This window comes from Branchiostoma lanceolatum, chromosome 17 (genome assembly GCF_035083965.1).
Source record: "Branchiostoma lanceolatum isolate klBraLanc5 chromosome 17, klBraLanc5.hap2, whole genome shotgun sequence".
NCBI classification, from domain to species: domain Eukaryota; kingdom Metazoa; phylum Chordata; class Leptocardii; order Amphioxiformes; family Branchiostomatidae; genus Branchiostoma; species Branchiostoma lanceolatum.
The window spans coordinates 17827966-17844392 of NC_089738.1; the positions used below are offsets into that span (position 1 = coordinate 17827966).

Consider the following 16427-nt stretch of genomic DNA (forward strand, 5'->3'; position numbering starts at 1 on the left):
TTAGCCCACAAATTGGGCCAGATATGACTTTGCAACACTCTCTAATAAGCTGAACTTGATAGAAAAAATGTTAGAATTGTATTCTACTATCATCGGCTAAAAACATTTGTTTCTGTACTCTGTATTGTTGTGGAGTTGATTAAAACATGTTCTTGTCAAGTCTTTTCCTGCTGCTAAGGCGACTTCCGGAAGACTGTCCTGATTGTCGTCACGTGGGTTCGACTAGCCGGTGATTCTGGAGTCCTGGAATTTCCCGCTGAAAAACCGTCGCGAGCGGAGCTTCCTTCTGCGTTTTGCTGTCTTCTGTTCGTTTCCCGATTTCTTGACCTCTTATTTTCGCTTCTTCGAGGTACAATCTGGTTTATAAGATCCCCAGTGTGTAGTTTTAAGCGAGAAGTACTCAAGAAATAGTTAGAGAGAACATTCAGTTCTTTGTCAGACCCGGCGGGAGATTTAAACGTTCAACCAGACTTCCAGCCGACGTCGTTACCCCGACCGTACCCCGGATGCCATGGCTTCAGACGCCCAGTAACCTCGCGCCGAAGACCCTGCCGGAAAGCGCCGCTATGCTGCTCTCTCGGGCCCCGCAAATCGTCGCCGCTCATGTGCAGAACTTTAAGGTACATGTAGATGGGAACGACGGGAAGAAGAAAGACGGTAGCGGCAGCGGAAACAACAACGGAGGGAGTAAGAAGGTTCAGGTGGAGGTACCAGCCACCATTGCCGACTCGGAGTCCGGTCGGACCTACAACAGGCTGCGTCTGTTGGGGAGGGTACGTACCAACACTCCTTTAATACTGTCCCTTAAACATAATCTGTCCCTTTATTATATATCATAAATCACAAAGCGCTGCGTGTCCAAATCTTTTTGGTATACAATTCACATGACGCCACAGAAAAAAGACCTGGCTGGTGGGGGATGCTGCGTACATGATCAAAAAGACAAAGCTTTTGGGGAGGTTTTGTATAGTAAAAGAAAACTTTAAAAGAGACTTAGAGCTCGTGGCTTCTGGGGAAAGTGTGTACCTTTTCCGGGATAGATCACTAATTTTGATATCAATACTGCCCCTTTATTATCACGTCAGCATATATCACAAAGCATGCCCTCTTTTGGTGTTGTACCGACTGTGTTGGCACACGGCAGCGGCCACTCATATATTACCTACTGTGTATCTAGCTGAATATCCATGTAACTCCAAGTGTTGCTCTAAATGAAGTTAAGAGACCCTTATCTTGTTTTGACTTGACCAGACTGTCATGGCGTTGTTTTTCCGTCAGCTATTTCCCGCTGATCCTGTAATGTCATGAGTCTACCACAGATCCTTAGAATAGAAACAACATCGGTCTATGGAATTGTCGAGTTCGCTTTCTGGCAGGACCGTAATGATCAAGCTTGTTTAAGAAAGGTTTTTGAAAAGCCATGTAGAAATACAATCGGGACTTTTTTTATAGTTTGAATACAGTGCGCGTGTTTGGTGAGTTAAGCTGCGTCTCACACAATCTTAGCTTGAACGATCTAAGGAAAGTGTTCCTGATTTTAACCTATGTCAGTGCGTAAAATGCTTTAGATAGTCCAAACTCCGTTACGTTATCATAACGAAATCACCACTGGCGCAAGTGTTCCTATGTACAAACCGTTTGTCTGCCAGTGACGCCAGCCCCTGTAATGTTATATTCCTGTGACTTCCTGTTTTTGTGCAAGATGAAAGCGTGACAAAAGCACTTTCAGTTATAACGACATGAGTAAGGAATTCAGGTCAGCGTGCCGCAGGTGGGAATGAGATCAAGGTTGATCATCAAACGGTTTAAATATAGACCCGGTGTCAGGTGGGAATGTCAACAAACTTCCTGATTGAAAATTTGTGAAAATTTTATGCTCCATTTTTTTTAGTCTGCATAACGCAAACTCCAGCTGTCCAGGGATTTCTCTCCCCTCCCCGCGGCTATGCGGTTACAGGGCGGCGAGCCGTTACAGGAGCTTGATTGAGTTCAGGCTACATTTTTTTTTTACTCTTAATTAATAACACGCCATATTTTCGCAGTAAACTGTTTTCTGATTGTCTCATTCCCTTGTTTTACGGGACCCCCGTTTTACGTCCCTCCCGGAAGACGATTTTAAAAGTCAGTAAACCCAGTGTATGACAGTGCTTGGATGGGAGACCAACCAAGGACGTCCGGATTGCTGTAGCCTCACGAAGCTTTCTACGAAATCGTCTTCCGGGAGGGACGTAAAACGGGGGTCCCGTGCTCGAGGAGGTGCCTCGAACACGTTAAACAGCCTCATTACCCTACACATTGGGTGCCTGCCTGTGGCACTGGCTGCAAATACACCTGATATTATTATATTATTATGTTTGTTTTCACTTTGAACTCTGCAGCGTTAAGTTTTCCTTTCACAAACTGGCTCAAGGGACATATTACCTACTACAGTCCTACTCAATGTAGCCCAGCACCACGTTTTTGGACAAAATAGGCTCCTTTAGTGGACGTGCGAATTAGGCATTGTTTTTAGCTTCGCCAGGTTATATTTTTGGCAGTTTCTCTGTTGGTCACCAAGATAGCTCAAGAACGGCTTGACGGATAGTTTTGTATTTGCTGTTTTCTGAGTGTATACCAGGTCATTATATGTCAGTATGTAAGTCTGCTAAAGAGGCTAGTACAGAAGGTACATGTATCCACTTGTCCGGTATACAGCACAGGAAAACCCCGGTAACCTTACACATCCTAGTAGAGATATGAGACCTGTTCCGCTCAGACAGAACCCCGCGGCTACACAATACAGGCCGTGTTCTGCTGTCACCTAGAAGTGGGCTAGCCTCCGATGCAGACTCAACCCGGCTGTTTTCTTTTTCAAGTTATTGTTTTTATACTATTATATATTTATAAGAAAGAAATATAATAGTATAAAAACAATAACTTGGAAAAGAAAACAGCCGGGTTGAGTCTGCATCGGAGGCTAGAAGTGGGCAACAGATTTCTGTACCGCTGAACTAGTCTCCAAGCAGATGTAAGGACCCGTGTCTTTCTCGGTGTTGTAGGCCTCTTTTTGAAACATTCACTAGTCTTTGCTAGTGTTGAATCTTTTAACGGTTCGCCTTTCAGTTCCAAAGGACAACTCGCCCTCTCCTAATTGAAACGTAAAATACTAAAAAAAGAGTTCCAAATGTTGCAAAAACAAGTGAAAAGCAACGAAAATGAGCCAAATCTTTACACCTGCTTTGAGACTAACCTTACACATCCTTCAGGTGAGACCTGTTCTACTCAGACAGAACCCCGCGGCTACACAATATAGACTGTGTTCTGCTGTCACCTAGAAATGGGGAACAGACCTCTGCACCGCTGAACCTCGACACGGAACTTCCGTACAACAATCACTGTCAGGAACTGATCTTTAATTTGTCCGTCTGTTTCAGGGTGGTTTTGCCAAGTGTTTTGAGTTGAGAGACACGTCTACAAATGTTTTGTTTGCGGGGAAGGTCATTCCCAAGACTCGAGTTGCGAAACCAGCACAGAGGGAGAAGGTGAGAAATTATGTAATGTAAGAAATATAAAATGTATGTAGAAGACGCTATATTTCAATGGTAGAAAACTATTCTTTCACCGGTAGCAAAAAGAATCAACAAACTCCATGATGCGTGATTGCATATGTACGTACACAGTTTTACTGTATCGTGAAATTACCAAAACTCTGATTACACAGTATTGATATTCAACGTTTAAAATATAGCCATAACGATAGCATGTTCCAACTCAACGTAAATCAACATGTACTTTTGGAAAAGCCGTAATATCCTCTTGCTTGGCTTGACGAAGATTTAAGGATGTTGTCCACGTTTGGCTTTTGAGTTTTATTCATGTCCACAATTAGCCTCATAAGAGGCTTTTCTTTCTGTGATCTACACATTCATATTTACACATTACAATCAAAACATACAAAGCCATACAAAGTGACAGTAGAGAACAAAAATAACATTGCAACGTAATATGATTGAACTGAAAAAGACACCTTGACCTGGTTGCTGTCGTTCCAGATCGACCGCGAGGTGGCGCTGCACCGCACGCTGCTGCACCGCCATGTCGTCGCGTTCCACCACAGCTTCGAGGACGAACAGAACATCTACATCATTCTGGAGAACTGCAACAGAAAGGTAAGTCCGCTATTAATCTGGCTGTATAAACCTCTTGGTACTGTGTGACCCGAGGTTCTTTACTGGTACTACCTGCCACAGGTGGCCGAGGGCGTGCGGTACCTCCACCGTACAGGGATCACGCATCGCGACCTCGGCAACTTCTTGTTGCGATGATGATAATTCTGTGCATTGTGTACCTTTTGTAGTGCCTCGCTAACATCATCCGGCACCGCAAGTCCCTGACGGAGCCCGAGGTCCGGTACTACCTGCGTCAGGTGGCCGAGGGCGTGAAGTACCTGCACCGCCTGGGGATCGTGCACCGTGACCTGAAGCTCGGGAACTTCTTTCTGACGGAGAACATGGACGTGAAGATCGGAGACTTCGGGCTGGCCACAAACGTGGAGGAGGGAGAGGAGAAGCGAAGGTAGGAACTAGGGACGGTCCAGAAATAACCTTGTATGGTGTCGTGTGGCGTAATGGCAGGGTGTTCGAATCGCCTAACCCCACCGATCGAGAGACAGAGAGAGAGACAGAACGGTAAGACACTTGAAAATGAGTTTCCACTATCTGTTATTCTCGTCCGGATTCAAGAATTTTCAAAGCATTCTTCAAGATATGTTTTTACAGGTGTTCAGTTCCTCAATATGCTGCTACGACCACGGCGTTTTCTGATAGCTGTTTTATCTTGCTATTAAATTAAACTAGTCGCATTTACTGTTCTCCTCAGAACCATCTGCGGCACTCCGAACTACATCGCTCCGGAGGTTCTACAGAAGAAAGGCCACGGGTTCGCGGCCGACATGTGGGCGATGGGATGTGCCATGTAAGTCGGCTTCTTTTGCTAGTTTTCTTCTTCTTCACAACATCAAGCCCACACAAAGTAGAAATGGGATATGGTTGATGACATAGTTTGAAGACCTTATCTTTTTGCGATAGGATGTTTAGCAAGAAACTTGCATGATAATTATATGACGAATGTTTTGTATCCGTGCGGTACTTTGAAAAGGAACCCATCATGTATCAATATTACAAGTATCTTCCTACATACACATACATTATGACGTGGTGAGATCTGGAAGCCATTTGAACAATCATGGGGAAACTTTTAAGTTACTCCACATCAAGAATTTAAGCAAAATTAAACAGAGGACTACCAATAGGGTGTCCTTTGGCTATGAAAATCGTCAAAACTTCAAATTTAAAATGACCCTGTAAAGTTCTCAATATTTTCCTATCTTTTTCTAAACCCATTAATTACTTACAGTTCCTTCCGTGGTGTAATTACATGTTCCCTCGTTCTCTAGCTACATGATGCTGACCGGGAAGCCTCCGTTCGAGACACACACGACTACAAACAAACAAACAAACAAACAAACACACTAGTAATACCTCCATTTTAACAGAAATGTTGTCCTCTCCTCCAGTTACACGATGCTGACCGGGATGCCCCCGTTCGAGACACACACGACTACAAACAAACAAACACACTAACTGACAACAATACCCCCTTTTTAACAGACATCTTTCCTTCTCCCCCAGCTACACCATGCTGACCGGTAAGCCCCCATTCGAGACACAAACGACTATATCAATTGCAATGGCCAGGTAGTCCTTCTGTAGAGGTGGTCACTTATACAGGTTCGACTGTATTTATTTATTTCTTTTCAATGTTTCCCTAGTTACACGATGCTGACCGGGAAGCCCCCGTTCGAGACGGCCACCCTGAAGGACACGTACGCGCGCATCCTGGAGGTGCAGTACGTCATGCCCCCGCGCCTCGTGACGTCATCCAAGGCGCTCCTGCGCGCGCTGCTCTGTAAGGACCCCCTGCAGAGACTGACCTTAGATGGGGTCATAGAGCACGGCTTCTTAACGAAGGTAAGACTCGAAAACATTTGTATGAAATAATTTCTAAGTTCGATGGTTGCTACTATTGTGAATGTATGATTTGCTAAGTTCATTTTGAGAAATTTTCTTTTGTATCCTTATTTCTTTGTTTTGTAAGGGGTCTAAAGATCGTAAGGTAAAATAAACAAATAGATAAAAAAATCAAATAGATAATCAAAGGCAGAGGACATGGTTGAAAATTAAGGTATTATCTTTTTATCTATTTCACTTTATTAGAATTGCAATAGTACAGTACAAGTGGGACACAGGTAGCTATTGCTAGCTGGTGTCGTGACCCATACATAATATACCCGTTTTTACACCTGGGTGGAGTGAGGAAAGTGGTGTAAAGTGCCTTTCCCAAGGGCACAATATCAGTGGTATTAGGGGATTGGAACCCGGGACTTTAACTTTAACTCTGTGTTACGTTACAGGAGTTCGTCCCGACCCGGCTTCCCCCCACCGCCTGTACAGTAGAACCCAAGTTCCCCACCAAACCCATAGCGCCCAAACTGGCGACAATGCAGAGATGCAACAACTTGAACAAGAAGACCAAAACTCCCTCCTCAACTGTGACGACAACCCCCAACCCTGCGGTGAAAGGGAAAGAAGCCACTCCTCGTGTGGAGAAGAGAGAAAAAGATGCAGCTCGGGTTAACAGAGTGGCGGCAGCGTTTTCGAACATGGCAGTCACACCTAGCAGAGGGTATGTAAATGTACTATTTCTCAACTGTTTCATTCATCTATGCCTTAGACTTAGTCTAACTATTTGGCTGTTGGAGTACCACATGCAGAAGAAGATCTGGTAAAAGTTTTCTAACATGGCAGTTACACCTAGTAGGGGGTATGTTCATGTGCCCAATTATTTCTCAACAGCCTCGTTCATCTATGCCTTAGTCTAACTATTTGACCGTTGGGGTGTACCGGTATCACAGAAGATCTGGTAAACAGTTTTCCTCACCCTTCTCGGTTTTCTGTTTTTCTTAGTGTTTCACTTAGTCCATCTCTCAATAGTGAGAGATGAATTAAGCCAATGATAGCTCTAGATCTATATTTGCCGCCTCCGTACGGTTTATATCTACATTATTGTGGATATTATTGCATTTCTTATATTTGTGTTGTCAACTATGGGGTGCTCAAAACTGCTAAGCTGAGTCTCCGCACGAATTGCACTGTACCTTAATGAAATAAAAATCCATTTTCCTTTATCTTTCAGATGGACATGTACAGCTTCCACAGACGACGACGACGACAACGCCCAACCTCGCAATACAGGTAACAGTACTAACACTACTGCACACATGGGAATGTTGGCACACATAAAATAGATTTTTTTTACATGTTGCATTTGGTGTTTTTTTTTTCAGTACATGAAATATCATTTTCAAAACGCGAATCATGCAATACGTACATGCATGCATGCATGCTTCGCTGCGTTTGTATGGACCGTATATTCCAAATCCTTTGGAAATGTTTGCAAAATTGCTGTTACACCCTATTCGAATGACATACTTCGGCCAACCCAAATGCCATTCGGTTTTCGAATAACTCTATTAAATTTTCATCCTTGCCATTTTTATATGCAAAGCATTGCGTGTAGTTTTTTTCTAGTTGCATGCATGTGGAGAAGACGTAATAAAGTCTGTCCCCTCCCAGATGACGATGAACAAACTCCGACAACTCCAAGGTCTGACGTAGGAGGTGACGTCAAGCGCGCCATCCAATCAGCGGTCGCCACGTATGCCTGCCCGCCCTCCCCACGACCGTTCGATTCCTCCACAACTGTCACTGCAGGTAGCGTCACGTGTGACGTCACGCCATTGTTTTCGATGTCTTTATTACAACAGTATTCGTTTTATAATACAATGCTAAACTTTCTTCCAACACTAAGGTATTCACGGATCGAATTTTCGACGACCACTGTCGCCTTCTTCAGGATCAATAATGACCAATCACTGCCGAACGTAAACTCGCGAGAGTTAAGGACACGTGACTTTATTGACACGTGTCATTGCGGATACGTGACGTCAGCAATTGGTCAAACGTGCCAGAAAGTTTATAACGCCCACTGTCTCTGTTGAGTGACGGCTGGAGTGCCCTGATGTATATGGCCTCCTTTATACCTCTCATAAAGTAGTCCTGCTCAGTGTCCAGTATTCTGACTTTGTCCAGCGAGACGGTATGGCCCGGAGATTCAATGTGGATGTGTTGAGAGACTTCAGACGAATGCGAGCTGGGGCGTTTGTGTTCAAGGAATCTGGTTCTCAACGAGCGTTCTGTCTCACCGATGTAGAATTCTTCGCAAGTCCCTTGTCTAGTGGTTCCCTGACACGGAATGTGGTACACTACGCCGCACTTCTCTTCTCTAGGGGTTTTGTCCTTCGGCGCCACGAGAAGCTGTCGCAGTGTGTTCGTAGGTTTGAAGCAGGTGGAGATCCCGTGTGAAGCAAATATTCTGCGTAGGGGTTCTGAGACGGTCTTGATGTACGGAAGGGTGATGCGTCCTTTGTCCCTCTCTCTTGTCCCCGGGTTCCTGTTGTTCTGTTGAGGGGGCTTTGGTGCGACGGTCGCCTTGTCTATGGCCCACTTAGGGTACCCGCAGTCCTTCAGTGCCTGTTTGATGTGTTGTTTCTCTGTCTCTCTGTCGTGTGGATCCGTTATGATCGTGTCAGCTCTGTGGAGTAACGTCTTCACGACCCCAAGTTTGTGTTCCAGAGGATGGTTGGATCTGAAGTTGAGGTATTGGTCTGTGTGAGTGGGTTTCCGGTAGATGCTCAGACGTAGTGAACCGTCGTCTTGGATCGTGGTGAGAGTGTCGAGGAAGGGGAGGGTTCTGTCTTGTTCTTTCTCCGATGTGAATTTGATGTCGGGGTCCAGAGAGTTGAGATGGTCTATGAATTCCTGTGCGTGGGCTTTCTTGAGTTTGGTGTGGGTGTCGTCGACGTACCGGAACCACCAGAGGGGAGGGTGCGGAGCTGTAGATATGGCGAGTTGTTCTAAGTGTTCCATGTACAAGTTGCATACTATGGGGGACACAGGTGAACCCATAGCTGCCCCATGTATCTGTTGATAGAAGCTTCCATCGTACAGAAAGTATGTGCAATCCAAACAGACTTTCAATAGATTGACGACCTGGGTAGGTGACATTGTGGAACGCTGTGGTAGTGTGGAGTCCTCTTGTAGTCTTCGCAGGATGATGTCCAGGGCTTTGTTCACAGGAACGGATGTGAACAGTGATACCACGTCAAAGGAGCAGAGTTCTTCGTCTTCTTCCACTCTGCGGTGTTTGATGAGTTCTGCAAACTGTTGAGAATTCACGATATGATGTTCCGATTTCCCGACCAGTGGTGACAGAGTGTCCGCAAGGAATCTGGCACTGTTGTAAGTGATGGAACCAATGCTGCTAACGATTGGCCTCAGTGGTGTGTCGGGTTTGTGTATCTTTGGTAAACCATAGAATTTCGGTGGTGTTTCGGTTGTAGGGTACAGTCGTCGGTAGGTGATATAGTTGATCCCTCCTTCCTTCTCGATGTCTTGCAGGACGGAAACCAGTTCTTTCTTGTATCTAGTGGTAGGGTCTCTTTTTCCTAGCTTGTGGTACGTTGCGGCGTCGTCCAGCAGGTCTCTACACTTCTTATGGTAATCCGTCTTATTCAAGACAACTACCGAGCGTCCCTTATCGGCGGGTAGGATGGTGATGCTTTTGTCCCGTTTTAGAGAACGAAGAGCTTCTCGTTCTTCTTTCGGGAGGTTGTCTTCGGGTCGTTTTGGGCGATTGAGTACAGAGTTCACTTTACAACGCAGGGTATTTGCTTCTATTTCAGGAAGCTTGCGACACACAGATTCTGTCTGTGCAACAATATGGACGACGGGAATGTCGGGTTTTGCAGCGGCGTAGTTCAGTCCTTTAGCCAAAACGGAGAGTTCGGGGTCGCTGAGGATTCTATCAGAGCAGTTTTTCACCCATTTTCTCATGCACTCAGATGCAATGGAATTGTTGTTGTGTTCCTTTTTAGTCTGGCAAAGACGGGAGAATTTGTTTTGTTGTCGTGATTTGCTCAGTTCGTGTTCTCGAATTTGTGAGTTCTGAATTCGGGACCTCAGATCAGATGAGAGCTCCGCTGGGAGTGAGTTGTCTAACGCCGACTCCAAGCGCGTCTTTTCCTTGTTGAGAACGTTGAGTTTCTGCACAGTTTGGCCGATTCTGACGTTAAGAAGCTGCTTTTCGGTTCGTCTAAGGATACTTTTGGCTTTCTCACCTTTCACGGAACTTGACAGCTTGAGGCTCGCTGGTGTGACTTCGTGATGTTTGCAGTGAAGGTTGAAACGTAGGTGGGCCATAGACAAGGCGACCGTCGCACCAAAGCCCCCTCAACAGAACAACAGGAACCCGGGGACAAGAGAGAGGGACAAAGGACGCATCACCCTTCCGTACATCAAGACCGTCTCAGAACCCCTACGCAGAATATTTGCTTCACACGGGATCTCCACCTGCTTCAAACCTACGAACACACTGCGACAGCTTCTCGTGGCGCCGAAGGACAAAACCCCTAGAGAAGAGAAGTGCGGCGTAGTGTACCACATTCCGTGTCAGGGAACCACTAGATAAGGGACTTGCGAAGAATTCTACATCGGTGAGACAGAACGCTCGTTGAGAACCAGATTCCTTGAACACAAACGCCCCAGCTCGCATTCGTCTGAAGTCTCTCAACACATCCACATTGAATCTCCGGGCCATACCGTCTCGCTGGACAAAGTCAGAATACTGGACACTGAGCAGGACTACTTTATGAGAGGTATAAAGGAGGCCATATACATCAGGGCACTCCAGCCGTCACTCAACAGAGACAGTGGGCGTTATAAACTTTCTGGCACGTTTGACCAATTGCTGACGTCACGTATCCGCAATGACACGTGTCAATAAAGTCACGTGTCCTTAACTCTCGCGAGTTTACGTTCGGCAGTGATTGGTCATTATTGATCCTGAAGAAGGCGACAGTGGTCGTCGAAAATTCGATCCGTGAATACCTTAGTGTTGGAAGAAAGTTTAGCATTGTATTATGATTACTACCAACACAGATGAGCTTTCATTATAGTATTCGTTTTAAACATTGTGACAGTAGGTTTTAGGTCTATGAAGGTTAGGTCTAGACGTCCAGGTAATAATACTGACGAAAGGTAGTGGATGCTACCTGAAACGTCTGACTATTTACACAATCTATCCAGTTGCTTGAGTAAATTTTGTATTGTGTAGTTTTTGTTTACGACTAGACGAAAGAGAAAAAACTAATAAATGCCCATCAAAAAGTAAAAACAAGCAAACAAGGTCTGAAAAGAACTGGTAGTGTCTACTGTAAGCTTATGATGCTACAGCAAGGAATGTAGAATAGTTTGAAAATGGTATCAGATGTCCATTAATAAGTAACGACACAAACCAATAAATATACACGTGTTCCCTAGAGGAAATACTACTAAATGCCCATCTATAACCAAAACAAGCAAGCAACTTTCTTAAAAATAACAACTGGTAGTGTCTACTGTTAGCTTATGATGCTACAGCAAGGAATGTAGAATAGTTTGAAGATGGTATCAAATGTCTATCAATAAGTAACAACACAAACCCATAAAAAGCACACGTGTTTGCTCCAGGCGCTGCTGTGGGGTCCCGGTGTGACCGCTGGGCCACCAGGAAGATGCTGCAGGCGCTCACCACGTGTGTGGACAACATGCCGACTGGTAATGTATTTCTCAATGATTCCTTTCTACACATTTTACTATTCTCTGAATGCAGATCTCGGTCAAAATTTGATCGTTTTTCTTTAGAAAAGGGCCTACCCAACAAAAGCTGATTCTTAAAGCTCAACTTTCCGAGTAATTTTGTTAACAAAGAATCTGGTGAAAGCAAAATGTTTCACTGTACTGGGGCAGGGCACGATGCCGACTTCCAATGACTTTTGAACTATTGCTTACATCACAAGGTCGTTGTGCAATTAGGTCGGTCATTCTAAAGGAGAACATCGATCTAGTCTAAGATTCGGTGAGTCGTTTGGAAACAGTTACATTTTTCATGAAGAAACATAGAACATTCCTTCTGACAACTCTCCCTTCTCCCCCTCATCCAGCGGACAACCAGAAGCCGCCCCAGTGGTCGGGTCCTCGGGGAAAGGTGACGTGGGTGCCGAAGTGGGTGGACTACTCCAACCGGTACGGCTTCGGCTACCAGCTGTCCGACAACAGCGTGGGACTGCTGCTCAACGACGCCAGCCTCATCACACTCTGTCCGGACAAAAGGTATCCTTCCGCACTTTTGGGAACTTTATACCTCATCACACTTCGTCCGGACAAAAGGTATCCTTCCGCACTTTTGGGAACATTTTTACCTCATTGAACCCTGTCCAGACAAAAAGTAGCCTTTCACACTTCTAGGACCCTATAGCGCAAAATTTCTTAACTGTCTTGTATAGCATTGTCACATTATCTTCAGAGACGGGGTGGTTAAGGATTTAGTCACGTTTGGGACCCCATTCTCTTTACCGCAGCGCCACCTTGCGGTAAGTAGTAGTAACAGAGTTCATAGACCCCTGATGAAGGCCGCTGAAAGTGGCCGAAACGTCTGTGAGAAAATTGACAAGGGTTGTCTTCTTTCAGCTTCCTTAATTATTTTGTCAGCTTTTAAAATACAAGGTTCAAATTTGAAGCCTAAGCTCTCTGAGATCCGATAGCACCAAGAATGCCTGGTCCATATTGAATAAGTTTATGCAATAAGATTAATAACATATACACTTAAACTGTTTCACGTCACTGTAGGACGATGCAGTACTACCCTGCGCAGTCTGGGGGACGCATCGCCATCTTTACTGCCGCCAGTGCGCCTGCGCACCTGAAGACCGCGCTCACGCTGCTCGACTACTTCTCGCGATACATGGAGGACAGACTCATCAAGGTGAGGCTCTGCCTGCGTTATAACTCATTTGTGGAGATCAAACGACTACATGAGACTTTTGCTTGAAAATTACACTAGACTTCAATTTCAACTTCATTTTTGACTTAAAAGGTCCTCTGTGATGGAAGAAGAAATTCTGAATCGAAATTGAACTGCAAAATTCCATCTCAAAAATTGGACATGCCACAATTCTAGACTGATCAGATTTAGTCTTTGCCAAGAAATCATCAAAGTTGAACTGCAAATTTCCAACACCAAAATTAGACTAGCCCAAATTTTCGACTGATCAGCTCCGGTATTATCTAACCAAATATAAGGCCAACTGACCAACGGCTTTGCCTGATCTTCAAATTTGATGACTTTTAGACCATACTGATTTGATTATATGGATGGCATTCTCTGGGCACCTCAAAACTGATGCGAGCGTGCAAAGAAAAAAAATGAAACCACTAAAAAGATTGCCAATTTTGTATACTGGTTGGCACTTTGGATAATGCCTTGCCACCGATTAGATCTATAGCTACCTGGAGATTACAAAAACCTTACAGTAAATGGTTGCGAAAAAACTTCGTGACTACTTCAATTTATGTTTGATGACAGTGAAGAAACAACTTTCTGATGCCTCATTGGTACTATTAACTATATGAACATGGCGCTTTCTGCTACTATACTCATAACTGATAATTAGATAAGGTTTTAAACATGCATGTTCCTCTCATGCGAACAGGGCGGAGACATGCCGCACAGCAGCGTAGTCTCGCGAGATTTCGGCGTGGAGCGTGTCCCCTACGTCACCAGGTGGTTCCGAACCGACCGGGCCATCGTCATGATCCTCAACTGCAACACCTTACAGGTGAGTCTCATAAGACGTCTTGGATTTAAGATGGCCAATAACCATGACTTAGGCATACGCTGAAAACGATTTTCCATGATACCTGGTGCTTTTTAAGGCCTATTTTTATCATCTTTAATGTTTTTCCCTCCAATGTCACCATTTGACCCCTAAACTGAAGGATAAAGTTGCAGTTTTTCATGCCTAACAGTTTGAGGTACTGGCAATGTGTCTTCACCATTTTCGGCAGACGTTTAGACATATATATAGACTTGTTTGACTTTAAAAGCGTCGGAGATTTTGCATATTTGCATCGTCATTATTCTACATTTAAAGTCAACTCTTCTGAACGTTTTCCGATTAGCACCGTGCCCAGGTCAAACGCTTTTCTCCCATGGCCAGTGAAAATCTTACTTGTCTTTTTTTGTTCAGATCAACTTTGTAGACGACCACGTGAAGGTGATCTTGACCTGCAGTGACCCCGAGGACTACGTGCTGACGTACGTCAACCAGCAGCGCATGAGCAGTACGTACCGCCTGGTCTCGCTTGCGCACTCGGGCTGTCCGGTGGAGATGCGGGAGAGGATGACGTACACACGCGCCATGCTCAGGAAGGTCGTCGCCATGGAAAGGCTCCTGTAACCATGGGAACGGAGCGTCGCAAAGCAACCATGCCTGGGGAGACAGGGTGCTCCCAACTTGTAGAGAAACCTGTAACCATGGAATTGAAGTGTCGCATAGCAACCATGCCCGGGGAGACAGGGTATTGCCAACTTGGAGAGAAACTTGTAACCATGGAAATGGAGTGTCGCATAGCAACCATTTTTGGGGAGACAGGGTTTTGTCAACTCTTGGACAAAACTCTTGGAGACTCTTGTTTGTAACCATGGGGAGTTCAACGGAGTGTCGCATAGCAGCAGACTCTTGCCAAGTATGCAAATTAGCTAACTTATGAAATTTTGTGGCAATGATAGCGACAATATCGCGAAACAAATAGATTTCTTTGTCGTTCCCTCACAAGTGCAAAAATGTTTCACGCATTGTTGCAACTGAATGTTAACAGAGAAATCGGATATGTTAAGGAAACAAGAGTAAGACGCAAACGCCACAAGTCGCCCGACATGAATGCGCGTTCGACAATCAATCTAAGCTGCTATTTCTGTACAGTATTTTTCAATGACATTGTCGAAGCCTTTGCAACTTTGAGAAAATTGAAAAGACAATCGAATAGAAAGCGTGTTAAGATGAAATAACATTAAATTGTTGCAATGATGTAATCTAACAATGAAATAATATTGCTGCAATTTGTATACAAGCCGCCAGAGTGCATGGCTGAGCCATGAGAAGCAAAGTGCCCACTTGTAGTGTGTACGTGCAATGTTACGACAATGACGTTTAATTTATTTATTACAATCTCAAAATAGAAATGAAAAACTACGGCAGCAAATACGAATATTTCAACAGTTCCTGTCTACTTCGTGTGGAAGTTGCTGCTTGTTCTTAGATATTTTCCACGCTCCTACTGTACTCGTATTTATAAGTTAATGAATTTGAGAAATAAAAGATATTAAAAGCCAACATGCTCTGTGGTTTATGATATGTCTCATACACGTTTCTTGTGTTCTCATATTCGTCTAATTTTTTTATTTTCTATTCTTTTTTTTAGTGATATGATATTTCAGGTAGTGGCTTCACAGTTGTGTCTCCTGTTTCCAACTAGTTGGTAACTAGGAGACCCCGGTTCGAATCCGGGGTGGGTATCCTTGTTGGAGCTGCACCGTCTTTCGGAAGAGGCGTAAAATGGGGGTCCCCTGTTTGAAGAGGTGCTTCGAGCACGTTACAATGTTCAGCCCCATACTCAGATGGGTAACGTTACATACTGGCTGTAATAATACAACACGATGAATTATCATCGGTAATTATTTCTAGCGTCTATCTAAGCATCGCACATTTTCAAGACTTCGGCAGTCTTTTTTAACCAAAAAGAGAAACAACATATTTAACCGCCCTAATCTTAACATCGGGGAATAGAATATCCTGTACAAACAAGGCGTTCTTATCATACCTTGCGGTTGGCTGCGGTTAACCCGAGGTCACTCGATGACACAATGGCCACCTGTGGGAAAAGCGGAACCTGTAGGCGGTTCCTGAAACCTCGCCTAGCTTTTCGGGGAAGTCCCTCGGTCCAGTGGGAACACAACCTTGACAAATGAATGTTGGATAAAACCATTGCTTGACATTTCGAGGGGTAGTGTATATGTTATAATTTTCTAGATAAACAAAAGAATTATGTCTTTTCCTCTACGGTATTTGGCTAGGTGTACATTTTGGTCTAGTCCAACACACCTGTTAAATTAGTGAATGTTATGAATAGTCTCGCAGACAAATACACAAATGTTGAAACCACATGCTCACCCCTAATGTCTATCTTATAGAACAGTCCGATTTTGCCAAACGACTTTTTCGGGAAACCCCCGAATCTGGGCCTCTCTGTCTCAAAGCGTCCCAACGCTGAGCCAAGGCTGCAGAGACGGCTGCTCCGGACTGAGGCAACTATTTTCTGATCCTGATCGAAGAGGGAGAAGAAATATGACCAGCTGTCTTGGAGAAAATGTGACTTTATTTGACGAGATGG

The 16427-nt window shown here is 44.5% G+C and overlaps 1 protein-coding gene across 1 annotated transcript; it reads left to right on the forward strand.

Annotated features, from left to right (window-relative positions):
- Positions 1–241: 241 nt before the first annotated feature.
- On the forward strand, positions 242–15370 carry LOC136422497 (serine/threonine-protein kinase PLK2-like). Its single transcript, XM_066410268.1, has 14 exons — positions 242–773; positions 3414–3521; positions 4032–4148; positions 4337–4554; positions 4858–4953; positions 5810–6008; positions 6452–6723; positions 7234–7292; positions 7674–7811; positions 11667–11753; positions 12140–12308; positions 12825–12960; positions 13688–13813; positions 14225–15370. Exons 1-14 carry the CDS (start codon positions 507–509, stop codon positions 14432–14434), a joined length of 2202 nt encoding a protein of 733 aa, XP_066266365.1. The 5' UTR covers positions 242–506; the 3' UTR covers positions 14435–15370.
- Positions 15371–16427: the final 1057 nt, after the last annotated feature.

What these genes read in the sequence shown, in the direction of transcription:
- LOC136422497 (XM_066410268.1), top strand. Translation starts at nt 507, where the DNA reads ATGCCATGGCTTCAGACGCCCAGTAACCTCGCGCCGAAGACCCTGCCG. An exon ending in TGTGGACAACATGCCGACTG is followed by an intron (nt 11,754 to 12,139) that starts GTAATGTATTTC and finishes CCCCTCATCCAG; the next exon opens with CGGACAACCAGAAGCCGCCC. An exon ending in TCAACTGCAACACCTTACAG is followed by an intron (nt 13,814 to 14,224) that starts GTGAGTCTCATA and finishes TTTTTTGTTCAG; the next exon opens with ATCAACTTTGTAGACGACCA.